The 12,485-nt window shown below is 49.0% G+C and overlaps 1 protein-coding gene across 1 annotated transcript in view; it reads right to left on the minus strand.

The window, feature by feature from the left end:
- Nucleotides 1-12,485, minus strand: part of EPAS1 (endothelial PAS domain protein 1) — an 82,727-nt gene that overhangs the window by 20,733 nt on the left and 49,509 nt on the right. The window contains exons 3-6 of the mRNA XM_054567018.1: nt 8,446-8,597; nt 7,926-8,010; nt 4,348-4,466; nt 4,051-4,256 (exon numbers count right to left, since the gene is read on the minus strand). Coding sequence (XP_054422993.1) covers nt 4,051-4,256; nt 4,348-4,466; nt 7,926-8,010; nt 8,446-8,597 — 562 coding nt within the window. The remainder of the gene's footprint in view (nt 1-4,050; nt 4,257-4,347; nt 4,467-7,925; nt 8,011-8,445; nt 8,598-12,485) is intronic.

A 12,485-nucleotide genomic window follows, 5' to 3' on the forward strand; every position in this document is an offset into this window, starting at 1 on the left:
CATGGCTTGGCTTCCTTCCCAGCTATTCTCTTTCACCACTAGATGGCACCTCCACCTGGATTGGAGAAGCACCCCATTTTAAAGTTAAACTGCTTGGGAACACATTTTGTCTTCCTTTGGGTGAATAGAATGTTCTATTTTGCACCATTCACTGCGGCTTCATTAAGTTGCTCATGTACCAGATTGTAAACTCTTGCAGATCAGGAACCATCTCTTTTACTTCTTTAATATAAAAGTCTCTGGCACAAGATTAAATACATAGCAGATGCTCAATAAATAAGAATTTACTAATTGGTTGCTCAGTATTTTAGGAAACAGAGAATGAATGGAGATGAAATCATTAATTACACCGATAACTGGGACATTCTTCTTCCTTAACTTTGTTACCCAACTTGACTCTTCCTGTCTAGAGCAGTCCGCCATATACACATGGATGTGACTGGCATATGTAAATTGTTATAGGGTTCACTTAAAAAATGTTGACTATGTTTTAGATAATTAAAATGGGACTTAGCATGGTCCTCTGACCCTTCATTAAAAGGAGAAGGGCAAGTACATGTTGAATCATCTGCATTACTCAATTTCAGGTGTTTCAAATATTTCAGGTTCAACTGATTTTGAAAACTTGAGCATTAGACATGATTATAGTCCTCTTTTCTTTTCTCTTTTCAAAATTTCTTCCCATTTTTCCTCTGTTCTCCCTTCTTTCTTTCTCATCGTGATCTTTTTTTGTTGCTGTTATTTGATTATATCTGTGATCTTGATACATCTAAGAAAAAGTACCAGATAGTCTGAAAGTAATTTTTTGGATTCTGGTTGCCTTATATTTTCATGAGATTCTGATTTTCCTACTTGGAAAATAATTCCCTTCATGAAAAATCATAGCCCTTCATGTGTGTCAGATGTCAATAAATCTAGTGAGTTCCATGATTAAAATGGAAAACCCACCATCCCCCCACATTGGCTATCATGTACAACTGTTGATTTTTGAAACATTGATTTTGGAAGGGTATTATGGAGAGAGAGAGAGAGAGAGAGAGAGAGAGAAAGTGTGTGTGTATGAGAGAGAGAAAGAGAGAAAGAAAGAGACAAAGGGAGAATGCATGAGAGAAATGAGACTATGAATATGCTGTTCCCCATCCCAGTACAAACAATGAAAACAAAATAAGCTACCAAAACTAAAAAATACCAGTCCTCATCAAAGCAGTAGAGAAATAACACTTAGGGATTAAGGACTTAACACAGTCACTTTATAGATAGTCTAAGCCACGTCTATGCCCTTGTTAACTAATCTGCTAATCAGTTAAACACAACTTCTGTGTAGCACAGCATTCTATGTCTTCAAATACCTCTGCATTCATCTCTCCGGCACCACTGAAATCAGAGTTGAGCTATGTAATTAGGTTTCGTGAAAGGCAAGATTTTGCTGAAAGTGCAATGTGTCCAGCAGAACTTACATGCAGTGTCAACCTCCACACTCTGAGTCACAAGCCTTAAGTCACAGATTTCTTCAAGCCAGCATGGCCTCTGCCTACCGGCCCTGAACCCAACTAACCAATGAGTGGGGGCTCGCTTCCCTTTTTGTGTCTCTTTCCTCTTCAGCCACCCTCAGGTCCCCAGGCCCTCATGGGGTCTTCCCCCTCCTCTCTTATCCAAAGGTTGATTGCTTTCAGGAAATGACCTGAGATGCATTCAAAACAAAATAATGAATAAAGACTAACTTCAAATGACCATTTCCAGAGTAGTTTCTTCCTTCACTTTAACAAGGATCCAAGTTTTAAGCTTTAAAAAAAAAAATCCCTCTTTTCTAATATCTTAGAATGACAAGTTATTTTCTAGGACAGTGGGGTTTCACCAGGGATTGCGGGGTGACACGGGCAACGCGCTGCGCTTCCAGGGGCTCCGTGCAGCGCTCACTGTGCACAGCACGGTAGCTGCTCCCACGCACCACCGACACACTGGGGGCCCCGCTCCCTCCAAGGCCAGAGGCACGGGGGCTCTGCGGCGGGATTTCCCTTGCCACCGCCTCGGAAGACTACACAGAGGGGCGCATGTGGCAAAACTGTCTTCTGCCAAGAATATTCATTTGAATAGGAGGACTGCATCTGATAAACAACCTTACACACACATGGATTTCTCTGGTGCCTGCCTTTGCAACAATCTTTCTCTCTAATCATCATCATCATTACAATAATAACAGTACGAGCAACTATAATTAATGCTGACTATGTCAGTTCCAGGGCAAAAGTCTTCAGACATGACATTTTTCTCCCTGTGAGGTTAGAGCACTTCTTTCTACTTATATAACCACCCACTACCTCTGGGAGCCTTGAGTCCTGGCACTAGGGTGGACAGGAACGACTCAAGGATACTGTCACAAAAATTCTTCAGTGGTCCTGGAGGGGTGGCCAGTTTTAAGAAGGGGCACCAGCCACCACCAGGTTAGTCTAGAATCAGGGGAAAGAAACTCAGTTTTGCCTGGAGAGTAGGGCCTCATCCATAAAGAGAGCGAGAGCAAGCACCCTGGGTGTCTGGTGGGTAAGAGAAAGGTGGGTGGGCCTGGGAAGGCCAAGCAGGAGCTGTCTTCTGCGGCCTGGTGGCTTCCTGCTGGCTAGGAAGGCAAGGCAGTGTCTTGCTGGTGGTCTCTCCTTCTCCCAGGCCCCCCCCCCCCCCTACATGCCCCCAGACATGATCTTGGCCCCTAGAGTTTAGTGGGGAAACTTGCTTTGGGGGAGGACAAGGACAGGGAAACAGAAGGAGTGACAAAGAGCTTCACATCGGTCATGGTGTTTGCACTTTTCAAAGTGCTTTCACAGTTTTGATCTCATTTCATAATGACCCTGTGAAACAGGCTGGGAAAGTAGGATCATTTCCATCTCCGACGAGGGGAAGCAGAGATCGCGGGGTTTACTCAGAAACCCTAGCAGTGAAGAGCAAACACAAAAACTGTGGCTCTGGAAGGAAATGGTGACTCTGGATACTGCAAAGGCTGAGGTCAGCCTGAGCGACCCCTTCCCCAAAGGGCATACCTGGGACACATTAATCAGTAAGCCCCAGCGGCGTTCACTTGCTGCAGGCTGACCAGGGCCCAGTCGCGTCTCTTCACTTTTCCTTTCTTCTTGATGGTGGCCATTGCTCGTGGCATCTATCCTGCCCTATCTCCCTTCTTCCATGTTCTGATCTCCCCACATTCCCAATGCCAGGGCACAGCAGGGAGGGCAGAGGTGGGGTTGCGGGGCAGCCGGGGGCTTCCGTGCAGCTTTAACACACCCTCCCAGGCCTCCCTCATCAACCCAAGCCCTAAGCGAAGAACTAGAGCTGATGTGGCCGGCATGTGCAGTCCTAGGCACTCTTCTGACAACTTTAAGAAAGAAACCAGTTAGGGTGAGACTAACTGGTACCACTGAACATTTCCTATTGGATATGAACCTAGGCCCTCTCACCCCAGAGTTGATGTGCTTCACCTAAGACAATTTCCAGTTGTGCCAGGCTTTGGGGATTAGAGTCTGGCTTAGGTCTCTTCATTGAAAAGCCTTCAAAACTAGGCTGGACAGTGGCCATAAGAGAGGTGACCAAGGAGGAGCAAAGGCTGAGCGAAGAGCTCAGTAATGGAAGAGAATACATGCAAACCATGTAGCCATGGGGCGGTCTCCCGGCCAGAACCTCAGCTCTCAGCTGGCACCTGAGTGCTGATGGAAATCTCTTGCAACTCATCTCCTGGGGAAGCAGAATGGCCTGGAGATTTCCTCAGGAGCCTGACACATACAGGGAGGAATGTGCCCATCACAATGATCAATGATGACAAGAGCCGCACACCAGAACACTGCCGCCATCAGACCCTGACGCGGCATCAATGGGGAACTACCAAACATGGTGGCAGGAGTCCCTCGGCGGCATGGACGGGGTGAAAGCGACACAGGCCCACAGGCTGGCACCCAGCGAAACAGCCTGTATGCGCCGGGTCCACACCTGTGTCACAGGCACAACTCTACACACACACATGCAGGGAAGACGCACTCCGCCCACGGCCCACACACCCCTGGGCCCTACCTGTCGTCGCAGTAGGTGAACTTCATGTCCATGCTGTGGCGGCTCAGGAAGGTCTTGCTGTCCAGGGGGATGTCCATGTGGGACGGGTGCTGGATGGGTTCACACATGATGATGAGGCAGGAGAGCAGGGGCTCCTTGTAGCCGCAGAGACCACCGTGAGGGGGGCAGCTGTTGTAGACCTTCACCTGGCCGGTGCAGTGCAAGACCTGGAGAGCAGCCGGGGGGTCAGATGTGGGGCCGAGAGCACAGCGTGGGGGGCACCGCTGGGGCTCCAACCCATGCCTGAGGCTGTCCTACCTTCCAGGTGGCTGACTTGAGGTTGACAGTTCGGCCTCTGTTGGTGACTGTGCATTTCATCCTCATGAAGAAGTCCCGCTCTGTGGACAGGTCTTTGCTTTTTTTCCCAAAACCAGAGACTGGATGGGGAAGGGTGGAGGGAACCAGTTGAATTTAGTTTTCCATTTATATACAGAAGAGAGACCCAGTCACAGTGCTGTCTGTGCAATGTATTGTTTGTATTTCCTGACTATCTGCTCTCTCAGCACCTGCGGCCTGCCGTGAACGCTGAGTGCCATCTCGGCCTGCGGGCAACAGCTTTCTCCCCTCCAGCTTGCCTCCCTGGCTGGAGCACAAGCACCTGAAGGGCAGGGGTGTTACAGCGTTTTATTTCCATTGTGCCTTCACAGCAGCAAGGCAATGTGTGACTAGCAGCCATAATCTCAGCACATCTCTGCTGGGCAGGTCCAGGCTCCCCAGGACAATTCCAAGGATAGTTCAGATGAGACCACAACTACTTCAAGGGGATAAGCTTCGCAGATTAGAAATGTCCCTCAGACACTCCTGTCTCCTTCTCATTCCTGTCCCACAGGAATTCGAACCTCCCTGTGCCCTATTTTCAACCAGTAATGGCTGTACTCAGGATAACGTACCATCAGCTTTCTCCAAAAAGTAACATATATCAAGCTCGAAGAGACCTCTGGTAGAAATCTCCTGGGATTTGGTGAGCAAGTCCACCCTGAGAATTAACTCAACATGGATATCCTTTCTCAGCCAGAATTAAATAAATCACCAAAACAAACAATATAGCTTCCTTCCTTAGAGTTTCCCAGTAGCCTGCCCGTTCAGAACTTTCTCCGCTTTCTGTAAAGCAAAGTGATAAATGCAGTAAGTGTCATCTGAGTCCCTTGTCCATGTTTAAATTCCACCTAACCCACCATCCCCATCATGGGTCTCCCAAAGTACACGCCTGCCCCCCTGCCCAGCACCAGAGAACAATCCAGAGCCTTGTTTCAAATACTCAAACTCCTCCCTCCAGGCAAGGCCGCCAGCCTCAGCACCCAAATCCCTAGAAAGCTGCAACTTATTGAACTGTCATGTCCCCAACGATCTGTGTGTCCAGTGAATTATGTCACCTTTGAATCTATCCTAAACATCCCTAGGAGAGCCAACTAAGTAATGTACCAAACAGTGGATCTTTTGGGTTGTTTTTTTTTTTCAAAGAAAGGACATTCCTCCATCGTGATCATAAAACCATGCCTTCTGTACTTAATGATGTTTCTTACAATTTAGATTTTCATAGGTGGGGTTGGCATATCACAAGATATTCTTGTGTCTTGGGGCCTGGACCACCCACCAGGACCCGTTGAAGTGTCCGAGATGAGTGTGGCTGTGGCTTAGCTTATGACTATTGTGGCCTCCTAACTTGTTAGCCTCTGGATTCTTGCCATTCAGCCATTTGATTAATCTTTCTAAACATAGCTCCAATTGGATTACTCCACCCCTGCTCAAAAACCTACACTAGCTCCCTTCTGTCTACAGGATAAAGTTCGAGGCTCTCCACCGGGCCTTCAAAGTTTTCCACAATCTGCCTCCTGGTCTTATCTCCCTCTAGGTGCTCACATTAACCCTTTGCTTTCAGGTCATGAGTCCACTCAGGCCGGCACCTTCAATAAGGATCTGCTTGCTGATTTATTGAGTTTGATCCCAAGTCCTCACTACATGGACCAAGAGACCTCAAGTTCTACTCAGATAAATAGACTAGGATCATGCTGTGAATCACAGCACTTGAAAGTTGGAAGGGCCTAGACTTTGCCTGGTCCAATACTGTCAACTTGAAAAGAAAAGACTCCAAGGAACCAAGCAATGAGGTAACTTGGTTCAGGCCACATGGTCAGACTGAGACTAAGGTCAGTGGTTGAACAGAGACTGAGAACCCAAGGGCAAAAGGGTTTCTAGAGCAGAAGATATAAGAAACTTTGGTTTTCTTAGGCTCCCAGCACCTGCTTTAGAAAGGGATTCAGAAAGTCTGGCAGCCCCCTCCCTAGAGAACCAGGCAGGGCTTTCCCAGCAGCACATGTGAGGCACTGCATAGACCATGGAGTGCACGCCAGACTGTGCACTCTAGGAGCCAAATGGTCCAGGGCCTTCAGGTGGAGAGCAGAGGGGCTGTAGGGGAGTCGGGGCTGGCTGGGGTGTGGGGGGCGTTGTCATTCTGCATTGTCTAGGTCCAGACCACAAGCTTAGTCTGTAACAAGTGTGGAAGCAGGCTGATGAAATGTCTGATGTGGCGGCATGTACGGTAGCAATAGCCAGACCTTGCAGGCTTAGTCCCACTGCCTCTGTTACTCAGGCCGGACAAGCGCACATCACAGCAGTGACCGGTGAGAGGCGTTAAAGGGGATGTTTAGACGTGGGCAGGGTCTGTCTGGGGCAGAGATCGATGTCAGGTTCAGAAGGGACTTTGAAAGACACTGAACCCCGCTTCTGCCCAAAGCCTCAGTCCTCTTGATAATATTTCCATTCATATCTCTGCTTGAATGTCCCCATTTATACGAGATGAAGCAGCAATGCCAACTGTCATTGCAAAGTACTTTCTGCTTGTAGGGGCCCTCCCATCACCAACATCTGATGGATGCCCCATGGGAAGGGTACAATACATCAGAGCTTTTAAATTTCTTCTCCATCAGAAATGACCCATCTTATGTCCCCACGTGGGACCAGATTTAGTCTTTGGCTCCAGAGTTAGCTATTCTCCAAATGTGGCCCTGATGAACCAGCCGCCTGACATTCACGCCTGTTTAGTTCCTCACGCAATGACACAGGGCTGCACTGTAGCTCGCTCTAACCAACAGAATGGGCCAGGTGAGGCTGTGCCGGCTTCAGGACTAAGCCTGGGGAAGGCCTGGCTTCCCCTTTTGTGCCTTCAGGAGACCTGAGCTGCCATGTAAGAAGTCTGGCTGCGTTGGAAACCCCAGGTAAAGAGAGAAACTAATGGAGTGAGACAGAAGTCCAGCTATCCCAGCATGGCAGCTGAGCCCCGCCTCCAGCCACGCCATCCCAGAGAAGTGGCTGAGCCACTCGGTCATCTCACCTAGTTAAGCCCCCGACAACAGAAGCTCAGCTGATAGAACACGGAGCAAAAGAACCACTCACGGAGCCCACACAATTGTGAGAGGTGACAAAATGGTTGCTTCAACCACTATATTTTGGGTGGTTTGTTACTTAACAATGGACAGCTGCAACAGTTCCCATGGACACAAGATGGTACAGATGAGTTCATGGCTTTGGGTGTCCTATTTGGCAGAGGTGCTGAACTCCAGGGGATGAAACCTCCTGGAGGCACTGTCCTAACCCAAAGGAGGGTGCTGCTAGCATGACACCAGGCACCATGTGGGGCCAGGAGATGTTTCTGAGTGTTAGGTCCCTTCAGTGTCCTCGAGCTCATCTCACAGACTCTGCCTTGATTTTTTGAGAGTCAGTTTTCTTTGGATCATGATATTCATGATCCATCACGCCTACATCCATACACAAAGGGAGCACAGATCCACCACCAGGGGCACAAGGAGGAAGGAGACACATAATAAAGAATACTTTACCATCCTTGAGACTCAGGTTCTCGCGGATCTCCTCATGGTCACAGGGATGAGTAAAGTCAAAAATACTGTGTCCTGTTAGCTCCACCTGTTTCAAAAACAAGGTTGGACTTCATTACTACTGACACTGAAGTAGAAGATTCCAAGGGGAAGCTGAGCCACCTCCTGGATTTGGAGATAGGGCAGAGACTGAATCAGTTCTTCTCACATTCCCAATTCAGTGTTCAGTCCACAGACATGTGGATGTAGCAGAGGACTGCCATCGATGTCAGGGACTTGATTCACAAGGGCTGGCCTGTTAATCTAGTCAGCAGAGCCGTCTGCCAGGATGGCCATCGACCTTGCCAAACCCAGCACCAGGCCATGGGACTGAGTCCTGAGGCTTGTGGTCTGAGATCAGCGAGAGGGCAGGGTGGCTATGTGTGAGGAGAGGTTAGGAGGGATGCGATCGGAACCTTTCACTAATCTCTACCCCCCAAAAGAAACATTTTCCCTTTCTGAAAGAGCCAGAGAAGGGTGTCACCTGTGTGAGTCCCATGAACTTGCTGATGTTTTCCGACAGAAAGATCATGTCTCCATCTTGAGTCACCACGGCAATGAAACCCTCCAAGGCTTTCAGGTACAGGTTGTCCATCTGCTGGTCGGTCTCAGCTTCAGACTCATTTTCAGAGCAAACTGGAAGGAGATGGGGATTGAATGGCTTGCGTGAATGTGGTGTTATCACAGGTGTGACTGGTACAGGCAGATGTCTGCCAGGGATGGCACAAAGGCATCGAGTGGACTTTTCTGGAAATGCATGCTGCCAACCATCTAAGTGACTGTCACATGACCAAACAGGGGGCACGGGATGGGCACACAGGCTCAGTGAATGCACCAGTTGCAGGTGCTGCTCTTTCTGCAGGGGTATAGAACTGGCTGGCCTTTGGAGTCAACAGTTGGGCTGTACAGAGGAGTATCTCGGTGGCTTTCCCTTTGTTTTTCTAAAATCATGGAACAAGACAGGGGGTAGTCTTTTCTATTCACACTCTGGTTCAAGAGGATAGCCTATGTGAGGGGACACCATTTGGGAATAGCCTTATACCGTGCACACACCCACATTTGATCCCTGTGTACCTGGTGCCTGTTAACTACCTTAGTCAGCTACACTGGTGACAATGAACTGAAGTCCAGGTGAGGGTTTTGCCTCTGACAATGTTAGCGCTCTCTGTTACCGTCTCCATTTAAACAGGGGCTTTAGGAGAGACAATGGCCGAACTCAGTGCTTTCTAATTGCAGCACGTACCAGGATCCCCTAGAAAGCTTGTTAACACGAAGGTTTCTGGGCCCAGGGCTGCCATATCATTTGGGAGGCTCAGTGGAAAGTAAACATGTGCGAACTCTTGTTGAAAACTTAAACCAAGCCCCGGACCCTTCTAAGCACGGAGCCCTGTGGGACTGTACAAGTCACACCCTCAAGCAGTAGGCCCCAGTGGGCCACATCCCCGGAGCTGCTGATCCAGCAGGTCTCCAGCAGGGGCTGTGAATCTGCTTTCCTAGGAAGTTTCCAGTGGCGTCGAAGCTGCGGGCCATAGGACCACAGACTGGGAACTACCACCTTAATTCAAGGTCCACCAACGGCCCGACGCTGGAAAAATCAGCGTATTTTGGCAGGTGGTGACCTGTCTGGGGATGGGTAAGGGGAGGCTGTCAGCACCTTTGAAATCACACCTGATAGATAGGGGACCACCTTCTTCCGCAGCAGAGGCCAGTCCTGTGATTTCTGACCTATGAAGAAGATTTTTTTTCCTCTTTAATTTCTTTGATCTCAGTGGCAACACTGACTTCAAAATCTGGAGTAATCCCAAGGCAGCCTTATTTGGGTTAACTAGGCCCAGAGGAAATAGTTCTGCTTAAAATTTCCTGTTTTTAACAGTTCCGACACAGCTAAAGTGGTTTCCATCCATGCCCAGTACACTTGCTTCCAGGAGGTGGCGAAATTGGCCACAGCAGCTGGCCAGCGGGCCTCTGGTGGGGGAGGGCGGCACTCAGGGGGCCACGAATGGAAACAGAACGTCTTGGAACTCAAGTCACAATGGCTGGAGGACCAGGAAGCCAGCAGGCGGGCCTCAGGGGACCCTGGGACAGCCAGGCCTCTTTCCTCTGTGGAACTATTTGCTCCCACAGCACCTGCTTACCCTCCCGGGGGCTTCTGAAGGAATCTGGCCAGCTCCTTGTCAGCTTGGAGCGGAGGGTGGAAACTCTGGGGTAGGGGCAGGCTGTCATACAAGAGGCCAGGGGTCGTGCACGTCCCTCCCCACTGAAGACTCCTCTGCCTTTGCTCTCTCCTGTGAGCTCCTTCCCTAATGTCTGCCCTGTGCTATGCCCAAAGCAGGAAATCAGGCATCTGTCACCAAGTGTCAGTCATTCTGTGCTCCGTCCGGTCCTAGGGAGTGCAAGGATGTGGCGAGGTGTAAGAACTCTTTTTCCCCGAGGACTGCACAGTGGCGGTGAAGACAAAGGTAAACTGCTGTAAGGTTGCACAGGGAGAGAAACCCTTGGTGCCTAGCAGAGAGCCCCACAGCGGGTGCTCAATACGCTGCCAGCGGGGCCTTTAAATTGCCTTGAGTTCTTGGTCTCAGTTACTTGCTTCCCAAGACCCTTCAGAGTCTGACCCCAAAGAAGAGGGGCAGGTCCCCCAAATCAGAGGCACTTTGCTGAGACAAATCTGCTCAGCCCTGCTCAGCCCAGGGAGCACAACAAGACTCTTTAATGCTAAAAATAGCCCCTGTAAACAGGCTTTGATGACTCCCCACAGCCAGGATATGCGCGGGCTGAGGTTTCGGAGCACTTTTTCCGGAGCACCACTCATTTCCTTAGGCAGCACCACCCGTGTGGGGCGGGACCCCGCGGGCAGCAGGAGTGGGCGTCTGGGGTGAGTGGGGTGAGCGGGGTGAGCGGGCAGGGCGGCAGGGCAGGCGCTCCTGAGCAGGGCCCTGAGACCAGGTGGTCGCAAGGCGCTGCTCCTGCTTCAGATGCATTCTTATTCCACTGGGGTCATTTTCCCTCTTTGTCTGCTACTATCTCTGAGACCATTCTGCTGCCATCTGCCTGGTGCACATGTGCTTGGCACAGTCACCACCAAGAGATCATTGCAGGGCTTTCCTTTTACACCGGCTCCTCTCCTCCAGCTCTCTCGCGGCCACAGACACCCCTCTCCCCGCGATTCCCAGGTGTACTGCCTGCAAGCTCAGTCTCAGTCGCCACAAGGAAGTTATTTTTGGATCCCTTACTGGATCATTAGCCACACCTGTAAGCTCCACCAATACCAGGTGGTAGGTGTGGGCTACCCTCACATCTTTGGCAGAAGGCACTGGTTTTACCTGATCTTTCTGGCCTCCCAAAGGGCCTTGAGAGTCTACCCTTAGAGGTTTATTCCTTTGTTCTTTACATAACTTACTATCCTATCGTACTGCTCTCTGTTAACCTTCCTAAGCCGTAACACAGGACTGGGGTTAGCAAATACCTACTGATTGACCAGATCCTTCTTTGGTTTAAATCTTCAGAAAATGATCTGAACAAGGTCAGTATCTCTAGAAGAGATTATACATTAGCTGCTCTTAGACATTAACATCCTAGCATGAATCAGCTTATCAGCTCCTCTGCAAACAGGACCAAGAAAAAGGCCTTGATCTGGAGAATGAATGGGGAAGGAGTGTGCAGTAAAAAAGCAGGGGGTGAAAACCTAGGAAAAGAAGTCTGAGAGTGATGCGCGAGGAAGCGCCGGAAGCCGAATCTGCCTCCACAACTTTCACCCTTGGCATCCACTTTTCCTGCATGAAAAGCTCATGGTCAAAGCTTTAAAATTATTTGTCCCACGTTTTAATGTCTTTCCCTTAGTCACCTAAAGATCAAAAATCCTAATCGCTTACTAAGACTGATGTCTTCACTAAGCAAATGCCAATGAACCAATAATCAACCTGACACTTCTCCTTCAGAAACACTGCTTCATGTTAACCTCTAGCTCTCGTATAAAATGAATTTCATTTTACCACGTAGGAGTGTGGAGAAGTCAAAAATCCATTTTATGGTGAGAAGGCAACTTTGCTTATTTACTGCTGTATAATGCCCTTGGAATGCAGAAGGGACCATCATTTGGTCACGGCTTGTGGAGCTCATCTTGAAAGAGGATTTAAGACAATCAAGTGGTATTTCCACCAATGTTCCCGTCAGAGTGTGTTCTGTTCTCGGCCCAGCGTGGAAGCTAATATCATAAAGCTATTGTTCCAGTTTGCTTCCTGTGATACAAATCTCAATCGGCAGCCCAGACTCCTAGCCTGAATTTCTTAGCGTTGAGGTTTCCTCTCCAACATTCCCACACAGAACAGCCTACTGTGAAAATCAAAGGGAAATGTGTTACTAAGTAAAGAAGAAACTTTTCTAAAGCAAAACTGGCCTTTTTTAGCCTTTTGAACTCTGAGGTATGCAACCAGCTATTTCCTATTATAAAATGAACCAACCTCAGCACTCACCTTTGTTAGAAATGTTTCAATAGTGAATCTGTTTTCACTGGAAAAAGCTTGGCAA

This window comes from Pteronotus mesoamericanus, unplaced genomic scaffold, assembly GCF_021234165.1.
Source record: "Pteronotus mesoamericanus isolate MK-2021 breed Mesoamerican mustached bat unplaced genomic scaffold, CSHL_Meso_final contig_101, whole genome shotgun sequence".
Taxonomy (NCBI): Eukaryota; Metazoa; Chordata; class Mammalia; order Chiroptera; family Mormoopidae; genus Pteronotus; species Pteronotus mesoamericanus.